Genomic DNA, 22,601 nt, shown 5'->3' with positions numbered 1-22,601 from the left:
AGTTCAGTGGCATTAAGTACGTTCACACTGTTGTGCAGCCATCACCACCGTCTGTCCACAGATTTCCATCTTCCCAGACTGAAACTCTGTCCTCATTAAGCACTAACTCCCCAGTGTCTGTGAATTTGACTGCTCTGTGTGCCCCCTGTAAGTGGAGCCGTATAATATTTATCCTTTTGTGAGCACAGTGTCCTCAGGGTTCATCCACGTTGTAGCAGGTGTCAGAATTCCCCGCCTTTTCAAGGCTGAACCGTATTCCGTTGTGTGGAGGGACCGCGCTTTATCCATTCGTCCGCTGGTGGACCCTTGGGATGCTTCTTCCTTGCGTGACGGGCTCCTCGCATCGGCCCCTTGCATCGGCTCGTCCACGTGGCAGCTTGTGGAATCCCTGACTTGTGGGTGATGACACTGAACTCGGATGGTGATGGGACTCGCTCCAGGTCACGGAGTTGGTCTTGTCCAAGCCAGGGCTGATTCCTGGATTCCAGGGCCCCCGCGCACAGTCAGGGGCAGCCTGGTCCATTGCAGCAGCTTCAGTGACCACTGGTCCCCACGTCCAAGGCCCCTCTTGTCCCCAGAAGCCCCGTGACTCTGCTGTGTCCCACCCCCTCCCGTCCCCATTCTTTTCTCTCCGTGGGTCCTGCTTGAACCTGCTGGATGGGTGTCTTGTGGCTGCCATGATGAATTACCACACTCTGGGTGGCTTGAAACAACAGGAACTTAATCTCTCATAGTTTCAGAGGGCAGAGGTCCGGGATCAGGGTGTCAGCAGGGCCGTGCCCCTAGGGGAGGCTCTTTCCCGCCTCTTCCAGCTTCTGGCAGTTCCCACGGTTCCCTGGCTTGCGGCCGCATCACTCTAACCTCCGCCTCTCTTCGCAGCCTTCCTCCCCATGTGCCTCTGGGCCCCAGTCTCCCTCGGGAGCTTAGCTGTGTGGTTCTGGCTCAAGGCTCCCGATGCAGTCAGGATGCTGGCTGGGGCCGCCGGCCCCTGAAGGCTTGACAGAGCTGGAGAAGCCACTTCTGAGGCGGCTCCCTCACAGGGCTGGCAAGTGGGTGCTGGGGTTTAGGGGGTGCAAAGTCCTCACGTGGACCTCTCCACGGCCACATGGCTCATTCCCCCCAAAGCCTGTGATCCCAGAGAACAAGGCAGAGGTTGTCATATGGTTTATGCTCTGGCCTCTGAAACCACACGCCATCATCTCCGCCCCCACCTGCTGATTCCATGTACTTGCCCACCTCGCTGGGGGGTGGGGGCCGCACAGGGGTGTGAATTCCAGCAGGTGGGGCCCCTCGGGGCTGTTGTGACGGCTGGCTGCCGCCCTGCTCAGACGTACTGAGGACCCGAGGACTGTAACTTGCCCTTCAAGGTGAGGTCGTAGCAGGAGCAGGCCGATGCTGATGAGCACTGGCCGCTGTGTGCTGTGCTGAGGCCTGGCTCGCCGAGTCCTCCCGGCCGTGCGTGCGGGGTTGTTGGTGCCCTCCTGTTCCGCAGACCAGGGAACTGAGGCTCAGGAGGGTGGTGACTTGTTCAAGGTCGTGGTCTCCACCTGGTAGGGCTGGACTGGAACCCAGGTCTTCTGGCTCCGGAGCCTGGACCTGAACCAGAATGCTGGAGCGCAGAGGGTCTTCAGGGAGCACCGAGATTTGTTGGTTTTGCTCTTATTTTTTTTAAGGAAAGGTGAATAGAATAAATAAGCATTTAATTTTCCGTGTTTTCTTCTGTTTGCTATGCTCGTGTGGCATATGCATTTTCTGTTTATTTTTTCATTTTTTATTGAAGTATAGTTGGTGTACAGTATTACGTAAGTTACAGGTGTACAACATAGTGAGTCACGACTTTTTTACAGGTTGTACTCCATTTATGGTTACGACACCCGGCGTTGCGCAGTGCATCCTTGTAGCTCATTTATTCTGTACATGATAGCTTGTCCCTCTTACTCCCCGACCCCTATCTTGCCCCTCCCAGAACCTTCTCCCCACTGGTAACCACTAGTTTGTTCTCTGTATCTGTTTTTTTTCCTTCTTTTTATTGTCTTGTTTATTATGTTCTCTATATCTGTGAGTCTGTGTTTTGTTCTTATTTTTAAGCCACTGAGTTCTTTATCATTTGAAGTCTTTTGAAAAGCCCAGTATATAAGACAGAGTGCGGAGTTGTTCTGACTACATCACGGGAGGAGGATGGCGGGGGTGGGGAGGAGGGTCCTCGGCGGGACCCCTGAAGCATCTCCATTCAACCCCTAGGGTGACAGGGAGCCTGGTGGGAAAGTCACTGGTCTGGTCACTCACAGATGGGGACGCTGAGGCCTGAGGGGTCGTGGCTGGATAGAGGCACGTCAGTCCTGAGCCCAGGCCACCCCGAAGCACGTTTGTCCAGGGCAGCCCTGTAACCCGCCTTCTCGCCGCAGGACCGTGGAGCACTGCTTGCACATGTCCGACCGCATGGTCATCTACTTCTTCATCGCGGCCTCCTACGCGCCCTGGTGAGAGTCTCTGTGGGGCCTCGGGGGTAGGGGGGGCTGGCTTCCTCTCTGTTCTTTGTTTGAATTTTTTTGTGTCCAGTAGGGTGGTATCTTGGCTCAACACAAAAGAACGCAGGTAAAAGATGCCCTCCACCCAGTCCCCCTCCTGGAAGGAACTATGTGGCTCCCATTTCCCGTGTGTCCTTCTGGAGTGATTTTGTGCAGAATAGAGCAAATGCGTACGTGTGTGTATCTATATAGACATACATTTACATGGGATGCATATGTATATATGCAAATACACACGTCTTATATTTATAAACATACTTTCCTACTGTTTTCCTTTTGATTTTTTTTTTTTATTCTTTCTGCTTTCCTACTTTTTTATGGCTCACAAGTTAATTTGCTTTGCTTTGCTTTGGAGCAGGGAGAGGTAACCAGATTTGTTTATTTACTTATTTTCATGGAGGTGCTGGGGATTGACCCCAGGACCTCATGCATGCTAGGCATGCCCTCTACCATGGAGCTACACCCTCCCCCCTCACAAGTTTATTTTTATTATTTTTTTAGGTGAAAACTTAAAAAAATTTTTTTGATGCTTTCCTACTTGTAATACAAAAGGAAATCGGGGGAAGGGCATAGCTCAAGTGGTAAGGCACATGCTTAACATGCTTAGGGTCCTGGGTTCAATCCCCAGTACCTCCTCCCAAAATAAATAAACCCAATTACCTCCCCCCTAAAATGAAAAAAAAAACATTTAAATTAATACAAAAGGAAATATGCTATACAAACTCTGTAGTTTGCTTTCATTCTCTTAGTTGTGTACTTCGGGACACCTTTCCACATTAGTATTTTGCAGATTTCTGTACTCTTTTTTGATGGCAGCATAATGTTCCCTGGCCACCCTATTTATGGGTATTTATGACCTTGGGACACACCCTTTCTTTGCTGTAACAAACAGGGCTGCATTGACTGTCCCTGCTGGTGTCTCGGTTAGCACACGCACTCAGTCATGTTGGCTCGAATCAGGTGGAATTGTTAAGAGGCAACCCTTTTTTGATCTACCCAAATGGCGGGGCCCCTACAGTGAGCAGATCTTTGTTGGGGAGAGCCAAGAACTGGACGCTGGGCGTGGGAGCAGGTCTCAGCCATCTGGTTAGCTGTCGCTGGGCCACCCTGCACAGTTTGCACCGGTTAAGTTCCCCCAGCCGGCGCCTCAGGGTTTTCGGAAGTCCTGGACTAAAGAAACACTCTGGTCAGGTCGCGTGCTGGGAGCCTGGGAGCCTGCAGAGCCCCGTGAGGGGAGAAGGACCCCTCCCCTCACCTTTTGAGCATGTTCTGCGGGGCCGGGACACTGAGGCTCTCGTCGACAGAGGGGGATCTCGACAGGACAGTGATGGCATGGTGGGGCGGGCCTGTGTGCACGCAGCCACGCAGCTCAGAGGGCGCCCCAAGCAGTCACGGAGTCGGACAGCACGAGGTTCTGGTCCTGGACCAGCTTTCCCAGCCACGCCCCCTGGGATGATTGCCGAGTCTCTCTGAGCCTCAGTTTCCTGACCAGTAAAACGGAGACAATGATAGTGCACCCTTGCTGGTGCTGCAGCGAAGAGAGATGAGCTGAGGACACAGTGACCAGCGCACAGACGTCATTCACGGGATTAACGAGGCAGGCCCATGTCCTGAATGATACAAATAATCAAGTGTGACCCAGAGCCTTCCTTCCCCAAGGCTTCAGAAAACAAACAAAACAATTATACAGATTGAGGAGGGCAAAAGAAAAATTACGTCCACTGCTGGACAAGGAAAAAGACGGTGCCGTGATTTGAGAGCCAGAAGGTTCCGGAACAGAGTGGAGCAGCAGCAGGGTGCGTGAGATTCTGCGTCACCCGTCAGCAGCCACCCTGGGGGTTCCTGCCAGTAGCTCACACTTGCAGAGGGCATCCTGGTCTTTCGTCTCTACTGACTGGAGGCCGCCAGAGGAGGTTCCGTGAGGAAAGTGTGAGGTGAGGAGGTGAGTAATGGGGGCAGCGCCTGGGGCGCAGCCGTCCAGCGGCGCCGGCGGCTTTGGACTGTGTCGGCTTCACTAAGCTGGACCACATTTTCTAGGATTCCCTCCCCTGTGCACGCCGGGTGGGAAGGTGGAAGGGCAACAGCGCCCCCTGGTGTGCAGTACTGGGGCTGTTGCTTACACCCACTGCCCCGATCTGAAGGCTCGTCTGCCCGCGTGCAGCTCCAAGCTCAAGTCTCCCAGCTTCTGCAGGTCGCCCGCATCATGGAGGCTGGTACCGAGAGGCTGATGCAGGTCCAGCTTGTCCTCCCGCTCCCCCGCTGCAAGTTCCAGGGTTTCTTCTGACTGCTGGCCCTGCTAACCTGCAGGGACTTCAAGCCCACGCGACCAGAAAATGGAGGTAACTAAACAAGAGTGCAAAGATGAGAGGACAGAGCAATGGGCAGAAATGGGAATGGAGCCAGCACACCTTAGTGAACAAGTCGAAGACCAAAGCCAATTATGATGGAAGGAATCAGCAAAGAACAGTGTAAAAACGACTGCAAATCGGATGTTATTGCTGGTAGCTTATATGTTACTGTGTAAAAAAGCAGAACTGCTTCATGCCTTTACGGATGTAATGTTGAAAACATAACCTTTGGATAAAAGTAAATGTTTGCAGAGGGGGAGGGTGCAGCTCAGTGGTGGAGCATGTGCTAAGCATGCACAAGGTCCTGGGTTCAATCCTCAGCACCTCCATTAAAGATAAAATAAATAAACCTAATTACCTCCCCCACAAAATTAATAATTAATAATATTATGAGTATCCAATTGTATAAACCAGTTTTTCATTAGGCTCCAATGAGAAGAATGGTAAGAGATTATAAAGTGCTGGTTTGCAGTGAGGGAAACAAAAGACTGCAAATCAAATACTGACAAAGACAAGAGAATCAGGAGAATACACATTGTTTTTAAAAAAAGCCAAAGTTTAAAGCAATCAGAGAGAAGCTGGTGGAAATGAAGGACAGACAGATGCTTCAGATACTGAGGCTGAAAAAGCAAATCTCTTCCGAGGGGGAAATGTCTGGCCTCCACACGTGGCCACAGCAGCGTGAGTGCTGGAGCACGTGGAGGCCTGCAGTCCGCTGAAGGTGGACCTCAGAATAAGCTATCGGTGAGGGTGTCGTGTGGCTGTGAAAACAAGCAACCACTCTCATACATGGAAAGGCAGGGAAAACAGTGCCCATGAGAAGTTCTTGGGGAAAAAAAAGAAAACCATATTGACAACAAAATCTAGCCAATTAAGAGAAGATGGAAAAAGAGAAAGGAACTCAAGAATGGTAGTGAACACTTTGAACACCGGACCAGTATTAAGCAGCCGTGCGGGTTATGGTTATAGAACAGAATGTGAACGGTGCAAACCTTGAGAATGTAAAGCTAACTGTCCCTGAGGAAGGTGGGCTGTTGGTGGAGCACGCGGGAGAGGCTGCTGCTTCTGTCTTCCAGGGCAGGGGGCGAACTGACAGAAGTGACAATGGAAACATAAACCAAAATCCCCAGCGTCCTTATGTTTTTCATAATTTATCTTTAGGGTTAAAAGTGACTTTTAGGAAGAAGAGATACTTGTTTGAAGTTGAGCAGGAAGTTTTTTGGTTTCATTTTCTTCTGTTAAAGTCCAGTTAAAATTAAATGTAATACTTTTAATGAAGAATGAAGCAGGTTAATTTGATTCTCACCACTTCTCCCTTTCTTCCATCCTTTCCTCTGCCGTTTCCTCGATCCCACTTTAAGCTCACTCTTGTTCTCATGGGCGGCGTCCTTCTGTCTGCTTGGGGAGATCTGGAATGATGCTCACTGATGGTTCCTTTTGGTAATGAGATAAGTTATTACTATTTTTTTACCTTTAAACTTTCCAACATTACTTAACTTCTTTATAATAACAATTGGACTCTGAGCAGGTTACGTTTTTTCCAGAAGTTTTACAAAAGATACTCTCATTCAAGAAATTCATTCCAGGAAAAAAAAAACCTGAAAGGACCACCCCCTGCCCCGACCATTAACTGTTCCTTTCTAGATGAAACTGCTCTTGGCGCTTGGGAATGGGTTAAGATCTGTTTCTGTGCATTCACACTTACCTTCACATGTACAAATAATACAGTCATGTCGTTCTTGACTCAGCCCCGTCCCGCCCGCACCCTCCCCTGCCCCGGAACTGTGCCTTGGAGATCTGTCCTTGTAAGTACAAACAGAGCATCTTCATGTTTCCCAAACTATTGTCAACGTCCCACAGGATGGTGTGTTATTAGTCAGGGTGTAGTCAGGGGACAGAAAGCATACAATGATCTGAACATGCAAATTTTAACATAAAAGGTTGAATTTGCGGAGAATTGACTAATGAGGGTCAAAGACAATTCCAAGGCATCCGGCATTGGCAGACAGAAGGGACCAGTACTGCCAGCCCTCTCCTCCACCCGGGGCTGAGATCCCACCTCATCGGAAAGCGCACGGCCTTGGTGCACTGGATGGCAGAGAAGATACTGGAAATCGGCCATCTCGGGGGCAGGGGGAGAGGCACCAGGCTTCAGCACTTGCTCTGTGTCGGGGAAGCTGCTGCAAACAGCCCCCCTCTGCAGGAACCTAGAGCATTTCTGTGCAGTTTCGTTATGCGGACGGCTGCTGGCCGGGAACCCCCGTGGCTGCGTGTGTGTGGACCTGAAGAGCGGGTGTGGGAGCAGCTGTCGGGCCGGGGCCCCAGCCTGCCCTGTCCGGGGCCCCCGGCTGTGCTGCTGTTACCCACGCCAACAGTGAGAGGAAACACGTGGAGGCCAAATGCGGGAGACGCCTGGGCCCTGCAGACACCTGGCCCTGGAGACGCCACTGGACCAAGCAGCGGGCAGAAAAGCCCAGGTTCTGGGAGCCTGGGGAGAGGCCCGCAAGAACGGGCAGCAAGGGCCGCTCCTCCTGCGGTCTGTCCGCCACCATCTGCTGACGCACTTAACGCTGTGCGGCTGCCAAGGAAGATGCTCCCGGGGCGCCGCTCCGTTATCACCCAGCTGACAGGAAGGGGGAATGTGGAAGGGAGGGGCTGTGCCCTGGTAACCCGCACAGGGGGGCGCCAGCCTTATTTCCCCGCCTTTGGGTGGACAGTGTGAGTGGTTTGCAGGCTCTTCTATTGGGACGGGTGCCGCGGGGCAGGTCCTGTTCTGTGCCTCTGTGTGCTCACAAAACAGCGTGTGTCTGGCTGGCCCCTGGCCCTGGAGTGTCTGGGTCACTGGACACGTGCCCGTCAAAGTTTGGTAGATTCTCCAAATGGGCTTTACTCGCTTGTACTCCCACTTTTCCCTCATGCTTGGGCATTATCAATTTTGCTAATTTTCCTCAAATCGTTGCTTACTGTTTTGGTTTCTTTTTCTGTCTCTCCACGTGTCTTCCCGTGAGAGCCCATGTCCCACACATGGAGCCCCAGGGGACACGGCTTCTCTGGGCTCAGTGTTCCTGTGGCAGGCTGGCTGTGGAGGGCGAGGTCCCAGCGCCCCCCTCAGGCCGTGCCCTCGGCTCTCCCTCTCAGGCTGAACCTCCGTGAGCTGGGCCCCTGGGCCTCCCACATGCGGTGGCTGGTCTGGATCATGGCGTCTGTCGGCACTGTCTATGTCTTCTTCTTCCACGAGCGGTAAGCCAGGGCTGGGTCAGGGGCAGGCGGCTCAGGAGGGCGGGGTGCCTCCAGCAGGGTCTCCTCCCTGGCCCTGGCGAGATCAGACCCCAGGATGACCCCAGAAGCATGAGGACGGCCACCAGGTCCCCAGCCCGTAGGGTCCACCTGAAGAGTAGAAAAAAAGACACTGTAGGTTCCTAGACTCACTGAACTGTGCTGTGTTCTTTGCCTTCCCTGAGCTGTGTTAGCAGAAGAGGGGGAGAGGCTCCGAGAGCTCCCCATTCCCGCCGCTCCCATCCTGCAGGGTGGGAGTGAGTAAGTGGGGGGAGGAACACAGCTAGAGAAGTGAGAGGGAGGAACAGACCCCTGGAATCTCCCGGGGCAGCAGACAGGTGTCCGGGGGTGCAGCCGGTGTCGCCGGCGAGTGTCTGCTTGGATCCTGTGGGAAAGGTGCTGGGATCGACTAGCCATGCCTGCCCTGGGCTTGGGCGTGGCGGGTTCCCATAGGCATGCTGTTCCCAGCGTCTGCCATCCTCCAGTGTCATTTCGTGGATGTGGAAACTGGGTCTCAGAAGGGGAAGGAGACCCGCCTGGGGCCGCCCAACTCTGCCAGCACCTGCTGGGTGGAGCCGGGTGGGATCTGAGCCCAGGAGGGCCGGGCAGGGGGCAGAGCCCCTTTCTCTTACTCCTCCGGTCAGGGCGTCCCCTCCCACCCACAACCGGGAGCTGGACTCTGTTGCTCACGGGGAGGCTGCCCTGTGCCGAGACGGCTCGTCTCCCCGGCAGGTACAAGCTCGTGGAGCTGCTCTGCTACACGGTCACAGGCTTCCTTCCCGCCCTGGTCATCCTTTCCATGGTAAGTCCCACGTGCCCGGCTGCAGGGGACGCAGGGTGACTCTAGACATTGTCAGGCTGAGCCTCTCCTCCAGCACACGGGGAACTGAGGCCCGTGGGCCAGCATGACTCGCCCACGGAGGCAGAAGAATGTGCAGGCGAACCCCAGGACTTGGCTCCCTGGTTTCTCCAGCACCTCCTCTCTCCGCTGGACCTTCAGTGAATTCATTAGTCCCTCTGGGCTCCGGTTTTCCCGTCTCTGTAGAGATTAAATAAGAAACCCCGTGGAAAATGATTAGAACGGTGCCTGGGACAGAGTAAGTACCCAGTCGCCGAGTGAAGTCTAAGTGACATAGGAGGCGATGGAGGCACAGCCTCAGGTTTCTGACGCCCTCTCCGGGTCCTCCCCATCCTGAACGGCTTCCTGGCACAGGAGGGTGACTTCACCGCACGCGCTGAGCCCTTAGGGTGGGCGAGAAGCTTACTCACAGGACCTTGCTTCCCCCGTCCCGGGTGTCCTTGGAGACGGACCACTTCTGTTTCGTGAATGAGGATGCTCAGGCCCTGAGAGGGGAGGTGACCCCCAGGGGCTAAGCTGGAAGTTTAGCCCTGTAACCTCTGACTCCGAGGGCCAGGATCTTTGAGCAGCACCGCCTCGCCCTGTGAGTGGGGGAGCCTTGCAGAGAGAGGGAGTGAGGGCCCCCGCCTGGAAGGAGAGGCAGCTGTGTGTGCGCATGGGTCCCCTCTCCTCTCTGAGCCTCAGCTGCCCATCTGTCACATGGGCACAGCCAATTCAGCCTGCCCAGTGCCTCCCTAGGCCAGATAACAGTTTCTTACTTTTATTTTTTTAATTTTATTTTCTATTGAAGTTTAGTTGGTTTACAATGTTAACTTCAGGTCTACAGCAAAGTGATTCAGTTATGCATATACATACATATATATTTTTTCTTTTCAGATTCTTTTCCATTATATGTCTTACTTCTAAATGATTCTTGTTGGCAGACGTTAAAAATTTATGTAGTCACATCTAGCAGGTATTTTTTTCCCCTTAATTTTATGGCTTTGTCTTAACTATGATGGTTAGAAAGATCTTCCCTTTTCTAAGTTTATATAAGTGTTTACCTATATTTTCTCCTGTTTCTTTTCAAGGTTTAACTTTTAATTTTTAACTCTGTATTCCCATTGCAATTTCTTACGGAAATGATGATTCCTCCCCAAATGTGTTATCTTCACAAGCATACATGTGGGTCTGTTTCATAAATCGGCACTTTCATGCTAGTAACAAACCGTTTTACTTGCTGCAGCTTTAATTGTATTTTTAAAGTCAATACAGTGTTTTCCGTTTGCTTGTTTAATTCACTGACTTTATCATTCTCCCTCATGCTTTTAATTGCATTATAATACTTGGTGGTGAAGTCTTGCCCCGTTAGGCTTCCTACTTAGTATTTTCCCTGTGATTTGTGTTCATTTTTACAAATGCCTTTTCCCCCCAAGTTTATTTTTGTTTATATCTGTATAATTAAGTTACATCTGTTAAATTATGTAATAGCCATCAGTTACGTATTACATAATTTAAACACATATATACATATACTTATATACATGGTAAGTGTATATTTAAATATATACTCACTGTGAAATATAAGTCCTGTCTGAAAATGTATAAAAGAGCTGAAACCCCCCTCACCTCCTCCCCATTGGGATGCCCTGGCTGCGCCCACCATTCACGGGGCCTTGTGGATCTTTTCCATGTTTTATTTCTATGCAAGTCAATGTGGCTATGCAGACATATTGACTTGTCTGTTTTCCTTTACAAAAATGAGGTCACACTGTGCGTGCTGTCTTGCAATGTGCTTTTCTCACGTGGCGCAATGTCATGGGCGTTTCCCTGCCTGTCACATGGAGTCATACCCGCCCCACAAGGTTGTTGTGAAGGAGGCATTAGGTAATTCATGTAAGGCCCTTAGTACGGGGCCTGGCGCGTCCTAAGTGTGGAGGGGTGTCACCGCAATATGTCCTTAATGTTCATGCATCGTCCTCTTGGGAACTGGGTACATATCTGTACATACGTGCAATGAACCCAGGTGTTCAGAAGTCCCAGGTGGGGGTGGGGAGGGTGTAGCTCAGTGGTAGAGCACGTGCTTAGCACACACGAGGTCCTGGGTTCAATCCAAGTACCTCTGATAAAGAGAAAAGTAACAATAATAATTTAAAAAATCAACGCCCCTCCCCCAAATAAATAAATAAATAAAATGGTTAAAAAAAGAAAGACCAGGCTGGATCTCCACGTGGGGTGTAGACTGACCTCCACGAGAGAGCACTGTGGAAAGTGACATCGCCGAATGGCAGGGATGGTGTGAGCCCCCTTCTCTAAAGCGATGAGTTCTCTGTATTTGTACATGCATGTGAAGTATGTATACATATCGTGGGTATGTAGACAGTTCAGGAAGGACTCTCTGAAACACCGCCATTGGTGGTGAGCGGTGACGCCTGCGGGACGTGGGCCTGGGGGAGGCGGGGAGGCGGGTCTTCTCACCCCTCAGTCCCTCCCCATCTGCCTGAGCCCCCGCAACCAGCCACTTACCCAGGTGTTCACATGCTCACCTCGGAGGGCTACCAGCACCACTTTTTTCTTAACTACTTTTTGCTTTTGTGTAAAATTTTCCACCATGGATATGTTTGACTTTTTTAAAATTTGATAAAATAGACACACAATTTATGATTTGAACCGGTTTTAAGTGTACAATTCAGGGGCATGAAGTACATTCACGGGTGTGCAGTCCTCACCACCCTCCATCTGCAGAACTGTCTCATCTTCCCACACTGAAACTCTGCACCCATTAGATGCTGACTCCCCACCCTAACCCCAGTCCCTGGGAACCACCCTTCTACCTCTGACCATGAATTTGACTCCTCCAGGGACCTCACCTAAGTGGAAACCTACAGTATCCGTCCTTTTGTGTCTGGCTTATTTCACTCTGTGCAAGGTCCTTGAGGTCCACGCACGCTGTAGCCAGTGTCAGAGTTTCCTTTCTTTTTAAGGCTGAATAATATTGCATTGTATAAAATAACACGAATAACATTATGCTTATCCATTCTTCTGTTGATGGACACTTGGGTTGCTTCCACCTTCTGGCTACGGTGAATAATGATGTTTAAGTATCTATTTGAGTCTCTGCTTTTGCTTCTTTGGGGATATACCCAGCTGTGTTACTCTTTAGAAAAGCTAAAAAGCTACAAAATGTTCTTTGAGACTTTGGTAGAAATATGTTACATGTGAGGATGAATTTGGGGAGAACTGACCACATCACCGTGTAGTGACTCCCCGCCATCCGCGTGTCTCCATCTCGGGTGGGGCCGGGGGGGGGGGTGGTGGCCGGGCGGTCCTGGCCTTCCCGGCTGCTCTCTAACCTGTGCTCGCCCTTGTCCTTGCCGACAGCCCAACACCGAGGGCATCTGGGAGCTGCTGACCGGAGGGGTCTTCTACTGCTTGGGCATGGTGTTCTTCAAGAGTGACGGGAGGATCCCCTTTGCCCACGCCATCTGGCATCTCTTTGTGGCATTTGGTGCTGGTACCCACTACTATGCCATCTGGAGGTACCTGTATCTGCCCAGCACCCTGCAGGCCAAGGTGTCCAAATGAGGTGGCCCAGACTGCACAGGACATTTAGGCTTTTGGAGCAGAGCATCACGGGGAGTGTTTCTGTGAACTGGAGCCCAGAGCACAGAGCCCAGGCCCATCTGCCCTCCCACGGGTAGACCTTCTGATGGGCCCAAGGTTACTTCTGGTGACAGCCAGACCATCTCTTGAGTCCTAGGTGAGAAAGAAAGCATTTAGTCATTTTTACAGAGGAGACGTTAACCCTGTAATGTGTTTCTATTCTAGACAAGTGTTTCCTAATACAACCAACATTAACATCGTCAGAAAAGGGGGCTGGCAAATTGAGGACTGATGGGCCAATACGTGCTTCTTAAGGTCCTGAGAAATCTGTCGGGGTGTCTGGTGGGTTATTGGTACATGGGTGGCCAGGGCCTCCTTCTCTGCCACCAAAGTCCTGGCTGGGGAGTTGTCCCCTGCTCAGGGAAGGTCACCCAGCTTGTAGCTCAGGGATGGCGGATAGCCGTGACCGTGGCAGACGTCACCAAGCAGCTGCAGCGTGGTGTGCTATCTGACTTCTTCTCAAGAGGGCTCTGGGCAGCCACTACCAACCGACTCGGCACTCATGATGGCACCTCTTTGCCTTACCTGCCCCGCGTGCTGTGCAGTGGGGTCCTGGCCAGACCAGTTCAATGTCTCTGTGCTGGGGAGCATGCTTCTTTCCCGGAGTGGGCAGTCTGGGGCAGAGGCAGGAGACGGAGGTGCGCCCAGAGCAGCCCCTGCTGTTCTGTTCCACCATAGCCGGTTCACCATAGCGCAGAGGGGTGAGTGCTTGGGGGTGGGAAGCTGTTCCTTGGCCATTTCTTCTCTTGCCAAAAAATCCAGAGAAGCTATGAGAGCCATTCGTGGGCGGGGGTAGGGTGGGGGGGGTGGATAAGCAGATCCCAGGAACTTGCGTGGCTGCTCCAGGTTTAGGGTCTGTGATGCCAGCACTGAGCTTCTTGCTGGGCACCAATCAGCGGCCCTTGGAGGCTTGCTTCTGATGAACCCCAGAGGGAAGGCCTTGGCTAATCTGACAGGGACCTGGGCAGAGCGTCAGAGGGGTACCCAGCCTCTGAGGCCCCCAGGAGCCCAGCAGCAGGGCTTCCAGGGGCCCGCCCTCAGCACTCCCCCAGGGCTGGGCGGGCATGCCACGCAGGGCGTGCGGACCTTTGCTGGGGGGTCTAGGCCCAGCCCCGGGTCTCTCTCTGGATCAAGGGTCTGTTGCGTTTTAGACGGGCTTCACTCTCTGACTCCCATCCAGAGTCACATGGGCAAGGACGAGATGCCTTATGCTTAGTTCTAGTACATTCCAGGGTATTTCAGGGCTCCGGTATCAGGAATCCCACGTCCAGGCCGGCATGGAGTCATCTGACCTGTTCCTCAGACAGGCGGGTTCTGAGCTGGGAGATGCCTGGGGGATGTTTTGTCCCCTTACCCGTGTGTGTGTGTGTGTGTGTGTGTGTGTACAGGCACTCCCAGACCCTGGAAGCTGCCTCTGTTCTGCACACCTGCCCTGCAGAGTCCGCCAAGTATTTCCCGTCAGTTGGGGTCAGGGTTGGAGATTAGGGGGGAGGGGGAGCTTTGCAGGGGAAGGACACTATGACCTGAACTCTGCCTGGGCCTGAGGCAGGGCAGGGGGCGTGTGGGCTCCGGGATGCTGTTTTGGAAAACTCCCAAAGCATGGCACCATGGCAGACTGAGATGACAGCCCCATCATCCGGGGGTTGATGGGGACCAAAGCCCCGTGACGGGGCCACTGCTGGGCGCCCGGGAGGCTGACCTGGTCCTGTAGCCCCTGCTGAACTCCTCTGGTACCCACATCTCCTCCTCCCCCTCCTCCTGGGTACAGCCTGGACAGCCTGCCCCTGTATCCCCCACACCCTCTGAGGTGCCAGTTCCTTGATGGGGACTCTGCTCACCCCTCCTCTTCCCAACTCACTCCTAAGCATTCTTCAAAGCCCCACTTGGGCGTTAGTTCTGAGGAACTTCCAAACTTCCTCTGAGTTAGTGGCTCCCTCTCTGCTTCCCAGCACCCCTTGTGCTCATCTGTAGCACAGCTCAGAGCCCTGTCCTGCGTCACCCTGGTACTAGTGCCTGTCCCCCAACCCAGATGCTCCTGGAGGGAGGAACTGTGTCTTGCTAGACTTGGGACCAAATCCGCATCCCCCCTTTGTGAGGGTTTGGGCTAATTACTTAACCTCTCTGTGCCTCAATGTCCTCCACTGTAAGAAGGGTATAGTAAGGCTACACCTGGCAGGGTTGCTTAAAGATTCAGCAGGATGATGACAGTAAAACACCTGGCCTGGCATCCTAATTAGCTCCCTTAGTTGGAAAACAACCCCCATAATGGTAATGAGGGGTATCACAAAGCCTGCACTATCCAAAGGAATGAATCACCAATGGTGGAATTTCTGACTGTGGACAGGCTGGTGAGGACACTGGAGGGTGTGCTCTGCAGCCTTGACCACACTCCCTCCCCTCACTCCAATTCAGGACCTGCTTCCCATGAGCTGTCTCTCTTCCCCAGCATCATTCTGAAAGTGAATTTCCCAGGATTCCATTTTAACCGAGCCTAGACCCTGGACCGCCTCCAAATATACCCCAAACAGTTCAGGAAAGGAAAAGATGTTCCTTAGGCCAGTCCCTTCTGTAGGTAAGACCCTGTCCCAGGAATATTCTGAGCTGTGATGGGTGGGGAGGGCATGCCACTGGAAATTCAGGTGCCAGTTCCCACTTCCTGTCCATCCTTGAGGCCATCAGGTGCCAAGATGACCCAGCAAGGCAGCTGTTATGCCCCAAGGAGCCAGGGGGGCAGTTGGCAGCAGACTGGCCTGTTTGACATTCCAGGCACTTTAGGGCGGGGTGAGGGGCGGGGGCTGGTGTGAAAGATGGAGAGGAAGGCAGGTGACCTGCTCAGTGATTCTGCTGGTGATCGTCAGGACAAGGCAGAGCTGGTGTGCTCGCTGGTGGAGGCCTGTCTGCCTGCCAGCAGGGTTTCCCTGGAGGCCCAGAGCAGAGCTGGCCCAGGGCTGGCCCTGCGGCCTGCAGCCTCTCAGCCCAGGAATGGATTTAAATCAATACCATAGACCAGATCTGCCTTTCTTTCTTGGGTGGAAATTGCACATATGGTGGGAGCAGGGCTGAGCATCCTTCTCTTCATCAGCCTTTGGCTCAGGCTGGGAAAGAATCCTAGGAAAGCCCTGGGGGGATGGGAGGAAGCAGAGATGAGACCTGCAGGTGCGCCTGGATCTGAAGCTCTGAAGCCGCCTTGGTCATGGGTGGGTGCCCTGCACAGTGGGATGATTTAGGAAGTTGCAGCCCTGGGTTTTTGGGGAGTTTTCAGCTCACCGAGCTCTTTTTTCTGTATCTGTATCTGTCTGCAAAAGCTGAAGCGCTCTACAGCCCTGCCCAAGCTCCTGCAATTGAACCCAGGCCTCCGCTGGGAAGTGGGGGGGGGGGCAGGTGAGGGACGCTTCACAGGTGCTCAGAGGGGCAGGTGGAGCTCAGAGGGCTGGGAGGTGGGTCTAATGACCTCGTCAAAAAGGCACTTGTCAAACCTGCCGCCACATCCTGTGTAATCAGATGCTGAAATACAGGCTCTGAGAATAGCAGCGGGGGGTCCGGGGGGTCCTGAAGGAGCCTGTGGAAACCCCAGCAGCCACTTCCACATGAGCACACGGCGCAGCTGGGCTCACAGGTGTGGAGGGCGGCAGGTGTGAGGGGAAGGAGCAGGAGGCTGGGGGAGGCAAAGGCTTATGCGCAGGGCACCCCTCCTGGGGGCTGGTCTTGGTGCCCAGGGCTTTAGAGATAACTCTCTCCAAGGGGGGCATAGCCCTGTCCCCGCCCCCCCCCAACAACCCCGTAGGGTGAGGATTGTTAGCTGATCTTACAAAGCAGGAAACCAAAGCACAGAGAGGTTTGGCAACTTACCCAGGGCACCCAGCTTCTAACCGGCAGAGCAACCGTTGTGTCCCTTGGCCAGATGAAATCTCCTGCTTCCAAGGAAACCCACTGCCCCTAAGTCTCTCCTCCAGGGAGGAGAGCCAGGCTTACACATTCTAATAATAATTAAAACAAACAAACAAACAACCCCCTAAGCCCTGGCATGTGGCATCCGCCAGTTTCCATGGTGTAAATACTCCTACTATGGCCAGTTTCTTGCTGCCAGAGGGACATCCCTGAAGATGCTCTGGGAAGAGATGTGTACTGTTAGTCCTCGCAAGCCAGGCCCAGCACACCTCTGCCCCCTTTTCCCGATGCTTGGAAACTTTGTCTTGGGGGTCTGGAGTCCGAAGCCAGTCCAGCCCTACGCTGGCCAGCATGCAAGGCCCTCGGGGTAGTGTCTCACCCGCTCTGTGCCTCGTTTTCTCATCTGTAAAATGGAGACTACGATCCGTGCGTGGAACCCCTCTGTCCGGTTAACTGCAGGGCCAAGGTCACATCTTTGCTGGAGGAAGTCAGAGCAGCTGTTCTCAGCCCCAGGATTTGCCCAGAGACCTACCCAGCAGGGGTAGGGGTGCTAGACCACAGACCCCGGCTCCCCCGTCCCTGCCCTGAATGCTGAGCCCGTGGCTTGTTGTCGAGGGGACGCTGGACCCTGAACTTGCAGCAAGCTCCGGGTGGGTTGGCCGCTGGCTCTGGCAGCCCCGCGCTGGTGCTCACCGCCCCTGCTTGTCAGTGGTGAGGTTCCTGCGCCCTTCTCTGGGGGACAGCACGCATGTCCAGGGGCCAAGGACCTAACCACTGCTCATGGTTTTCACTGTCTTTTTCACATGGTTTCCTCCATCCACACCATCAACCCCCCAGCAGCCTGCATTTATACTTAAGTCCATTCCTTAAATTGGGCTCGCTCACTAATGTTTCCTGAGCTGGGTCCCAAGTCCTGGGGGTGGTCCATCGTCTTTACAATCACTCTAAGAGGTAGATATGATCCCATTTTACTGATTTGGCTATTAAGGCTCAGAGAGGCTAAGTAACTTGTCCAAGGGCACACAGCTAGTAAGTAGCATTCATGTTCTCACTGTATCCTCTCAACTATGTGCTTCCTAAAACACTGGCATCTCCATCTCTGGGTTCACGGCCCATGGAAACAAGCAGTTGACATGACGCTTGGATCCACATTTCAGCTGCAGCCCGTTCACGTGCTCTGAAAGGCGATACCAAGGACGTGAGGCATCGTTCAGTAGCCCCGTGTTCAGGCCAGTGTCGGACAGGACCGTACACACCTGCAGAGGTTCCCACTTGGGCTTTCGAAGGATGAGCGTTTGGGAGAACGTGCAGCTGTGCGGCCAGGGGCTGGGCATAGCGGGGCTGCCTCCATCCCTGGGGCCTGGCTCCCCCCAGCAGCAACACCGAGACCCTTGCAGGGCAAATAAAAATAAAGAATCCCGAATGGACAGAGAAGCAGGAAACATCATCTACAGGAGTGCCATCCAGTACGGTAGCTCTTCAGTGCAGGTGGCTATTTAAATCTAAGGCAATTAAAATGAAAGGTTCAGTGCCTCGGTCACACTGCCCACATCTTAAGTGCTCTAGAGCCGCACAGGGCCAGTGGCTACTTCTCTGGACCACACAGCCACAGGCCGTGTCCACCACCTCAGACAGTTCTATTGGATGATGCTGGTAGATCTGTGGCTGTAAGACTTGGTGGTCTTGGAGCCCCTTGGAGCTCTTAAGAATTACTGAGGACACCAAAGAACTTCTGTGTCTGGGCTCCAGGTTTGAACTTTCATCATACAGAACAGAAATGAAAACTGACACTATTCTAAAATGCCTCTTCATTCACTGAAATAAGCTCATTACACATTAACATAAGTGACATATCTTTCTATTAACAAGAATGGTGTTTTTCCCAAACAAGAATTAGGGGGAAGAGTGGCATTGTTCCGTGTTTGCGAGTCTCTTGAACGTCCGGCTCCGCAGAAGCCGTGGGCGCGCCGGCTGCTCTTGCAGCCAGTTTCTGACGCGGCCCCGCCGTGTAGCCTCTGGAGAGCTCTGCGTGAAATCGCGGGCAGGGAAAACGCAAATGATAATGCCTTGCTGTCGTTATGAAAACAGTGCCTTCGAGCAACTCCTGGAAGGCTCTCGGGGATCCCCCGGGGGCTCAGACTCAACATTGTCGAGAACCACAGGTGGATCCAGAGTTTCCCTGTTTGGAGCAGGTGATGCTCCATCGGTGGTAGTTATCACAGACCAGTGCCATCCGATTTTAGCCCATCTTAGCCGAACCTGGAGACCCGGGCAGGACGGGAGGCAGTACGAGAGCCAGGAGGGGGTGGTCTGGGAGACCCTCTCGATGGTGAGGGCAGGCACTGTGGCTGTAGATTGCTGGCAATGCCCGGTGCCGAGCAGAGCACCCAGAGCTTAGTAGGTACTCAGACAAATGTGTGGACGGAGCAGAGGATGGTGAGCTTGGCCTGGCTTGGTCCGCACCCGCTCCTCCTCTCTGAGGCTGGGAAAGCTCGGCAAGGGAGCCTCAGGTGAGTCTTGGTCCTTTTGCATCGGAGGTCAGAGGAGGCAAGTTCACAGACCGGGGCTGCAGGGACACCGCCCTGGCCTTCACTCTTGGCGGTTCTGCACTGCGGAAGTCACCTCGGAGCACTCCCGGAGGCTTCCGGGCTAGTTTTTCCCGCTCAAGTTTGTAACGAGTTTAGCCTCTGCCCTGAGTGGGTCTGCAGCCCTGGAATCCCAGGATGACAGAGCCAGGACCCCGGGGGACATGGACAAGGCCTGCCCGGCGTCAGGGTGGCCCCTGAGGCGGGGCTCGGAGACGATCTGTAGGTTGAGGGAGTACGTATCCACGTGCTGGGGAGGGGGCTGTTCTGTTAAAGATGTTCTCACTACAACCACATGTGCTCACTGTAGAAACTTTAGAAAATACTGGAAAGGTAGAAGAGATTTGGTGGAGTCTCTGCCTCCGGTCTCCACCCCTAACCTTTTCCTTTCTGCTCTCCCTGCTCCATGCACGCTTCTAAACTGCGGTGTTTGCTTTTCTTGCCAAAGGTACTTTTACATCCTGCTCTTTTTGTTTAAACTTTCTGAGCATTTTTCCTTACTTCAAGTCCTTTGTAAGTATTATTTAAAAAGTCTGCACTGAGTGGATGTTCCGCAATTTGTTTAATCATTCTCTTTGTGAAGAAAAAACTTGTATTTTTTAAATGGAGGTACCGGAGATTGAACTCAGGGCCTCAGGCATGCTGGGCTACACCTGCCTCCACTGTTCAATCACTCGTGATTCAGGAGATGAAGGTAGATCTATCTGTGGCGAGGATCTTTGACATCAAGTTTTCCCTCACGTTTAGCATGTTTTCTTAACCTTAAGAGGCTACGGCCGCCATCTTCCTACTATCACTGGGCTGATCACTCACTACAGTTGGCCACTGTCCCCGTCCCTGAGGGAACCTGGACATCCGGGGACCTACTGCCTGGGCACTGCCAGAGAGCTGGATTTTCTGGAAGATTTGGAACAGTCAACCCTGGGGGGAGGTGTGTGCTCTGGGGGAGGGACGGGAGCTGTGTGTCCGTCCTACAGGTGGTCTGGTTGGGGCAGAAGAGGGAGTTGTGTGCGGGCTGTGGAGGGGATGCTCTCAGGGACACTGACCCCACCCCGTCGGCTGCTGTCAACTGCTGGCGGGAGACGAGGCGTCCTGGAGGGTACCCGAGTGCTTTACATGCGCACGGCGCCCTGGAGACCCAGTGCTAAGTACTCAGGAACTCGGGAAGTCCTTAAACCATTGCTAGCGAGAGACTGGCCGTGGTGGGGCTATCGGCACCATGGAAATCGGCAAAGGCTGCAGGTCGGAGCTCACCGTTTTTGGAAGCTGGTTGACCAGCGCGCCACTGCCTGCACCCTGGGTCCGGTTTTCTGCGTTCCACGTCCTCTTCGTCAGCATCACAGGGCGTATACATACAGTTAGGAACACCTGCTCATTCACACCCACATCCTCGTAGATCTCTCCCCCCACAACCTGGCAACCCTATTACACGGGGAGACCGAGGCTGCTCAGGGAAGCTAAGTGACTTGCCCGTGGGGTCCGGCGGGGCATCCTTCCTCCTCCTGCGGTGCTGGGCTGTCTGGCCCCGGAGGGCAGCAGGTGAAGGCAGCTCCTTAACAGCCTTCCGGGGCCTCGTTGCTCCTGACGGGGCTGTTGAATTTCTGAGCTCCGTCTGTTTTGCCTGAGCTTTGAGAGGGCGGAGGATGACACTGCGGATGGCCACCCCCGGGAGCTGGCGGGCTGGGACTCTTTCGAATGTGCAAGGACACCGAGCCATTGAGCCCTGGGCTCGCGGGATGCCCTAGGTCGTTGGGGCCGACTGAGCAGCGAGGCGGCCTGGGCTGTCCCCTGCGGTCCCCATATCCGCACAGCTTTCCCAGCCAGCACCCACGAGGTAAAGGCAATATGTTTTTTAAGGACTGTGGGTCTGTATATAGAGAAACGACCGCTTTCGTCCACCTGACGCGTTGGGGTGAGGGTTTGGGATCTGCTGGGCGGGGCACAGGCGTGACCGACGAATCCGTCAGAGGTCCTCATGGAACCTCTGCCCACACACCCTCAGCCTTCTCACAAACCTGGCCGCATGACGGGCCTTCAAACAGACGTCTACCCTCATTGTGGTGGTAGGGGCAGCCCGCAGCGGGAGGGTGACCTGTGCATCGCGGGGTCGGCTTGTTCCGATGTGTGGGGCCTTCCTGCAGGTGTCGTGGGTTAGCTGCCTCCCTCCATTTACTCCCGGTTGTTAGTATTTCCCAAGCTTCCTTAATACTCATCATAAGAAATACATTTCACACTGTGATTCCAGTTTATGGATCCATCACCAAAACAGGACCTACTTGTGTGATGCACTGTGATATTTCCTCCCCAGCCTGGTCCATCCTCTCTTATCCTGTGTCATTTTTTCAAGTTGCTGGTGGCAACCCCTAAAATGATTTTATGACCCACAGGTAGGTCTGAAGCCTCAGTTCCAGGAACTGCTCCTGGTGGGGCCCTCCTGGGAAGCCATGGGCACTGGATACCGGGTGCCCGGTGCCTGCTTGCGGTGATTGGTGGGTGTCAGCATGGTGCCATACCTCGGGAGCCTGGGTGTCCCAGGTCTATATGGGGACAGTTAAAGGGGAAAGAAATCAGTTGCTTCTGAGCATCTGGTTACTCAGAACTCTGACCCCACTGACAGGAATACAGGCCAGATTTGGGGGTCTCTTGTGCTGGTGATGGCCCCACGTTCTGGGGACCTTGGCGCCGGATGGTCGTAGAGACCTGGGGCAGGCAGCCTGCCTGGATACATACGTCAGCGCTAGTCCAGGTAGGGTTGGGAGGGCAGGAGGGAGACAGTGACTCCATTCTGGAAGGAGCAGACGCAGTTCTGGAAGAGCTGCTTTGCCTCCGAGAGCAGTTTCAGATTGCAGGCTCTGACTCTGCTGAACGAATGGCCCGTGGTCCTGTTTGCGCGGCCAGCCTTCCCAGGGCTCCGCCCGCTTCTGTGCAGGTCCCGCTCCCGCTGCTCGCTAAGGCCTTTCTCGGGGTGGGGGGACCGGAGCTCTGATTGTCTTTCGTACTCACTTTTATAGTCCTACCGTGTCTACCATGTTTGAGAATCGCATGACTTTTTAAAAACCGTCCTGCTGGCATTGGACTCTTTCTGTGTTTGTGAAATTGCCGTTTTGTATTAACACGGTATTGGATAAACATTTGTATTAAGAAGAATAATCCTGCTGGTGAATGTTACTGTTTCCAGCAGAGTAGAAAGAACTTAAATAAATAAAAAAATTCGAGATGCCTCACACTTGCTCAGTTGTCTTTTTAAAAAAATAACATTCATCAGTTCTTTTTCTAAAAGCCATCATTGTTCATGGTGGAAAAATTGGAAGTAAAAACCCTATATTAGCTGTCTATTGCCATATAACAAATTATCCTGAAATACAGGGCCTACAAACGACAAGAATCATGTGTGTCTCTCCTGGTTTCTGTTGCTCAGAAATTCAGAGTCTTGGCCTCAGCTGGAGGTGGGAGCCACTCACATGTCTGGTGGTTG

The 22,601-nt window shown here is 53.3% G+C and overlaps 1 protein-coding gene across 3 annotated transcripts in view; it reads left to right on the top strand.

The window, feature by feature from the left end:
• The window catches only part of RADIL (Rap associating with DIL domain), a 103,285-nt gene that overhangs the window by 19,962 nt on the left and 60,722 nt on the right, over positions 1–22,601 (top strand). Inside the window, exons 5-8 of one of the 3 annotated variants that reach the window (XM_032459955.1) lie at positions 2,406–2,480; positions 8,015–8,116; positions 8,885–8,954; positions 12,372–22,350. The exons of 1 other annotated variant lie outside the window; for it this stretch is intronic. In XM_032459955.1, coding sequence (XP_032315846.1) covers positions 2,406–2,480; positions 8,015–8,116; positions 8,885–8,954; positions 12,372–12,575 — 451 coding nt within the window. In that variant the 3' untranslated portion in view covers positions 12,576–22,350. Of the gene's footprint in view, positions 1–2,405; positions 2,481–8,014; positions 8,117–8,884; positions 8,955–9,887; positions 11,098–12,371; positions 22,351–22,601 lie in introns of those variants that run through there. One more of the 3 variants, XM_032459956.1, reaches the window with a different exon arrangement.

The sequence above is a fragment of the Camelus ferus genome, chromosome 18 (genome assembly GCF_009834535.1).
Source record: "Camelus ferus isolate YT-003-E chromosome 18, BCGSAC_Cfer_1.0, whole genome shotgun sequence".
In the NCBI taxonomy this organism is placed as follows: Eukaryota; Metazoa; Chordata; class Mammalia; order Artiodactyla; family Camelidae; genus Camelus; species Camelus ferus.
The sequence above is the reverse complement of the archived record's forward strand: the minus strand, read 5'-3'. Positions and strand labels throughout refer to the sequence as shown.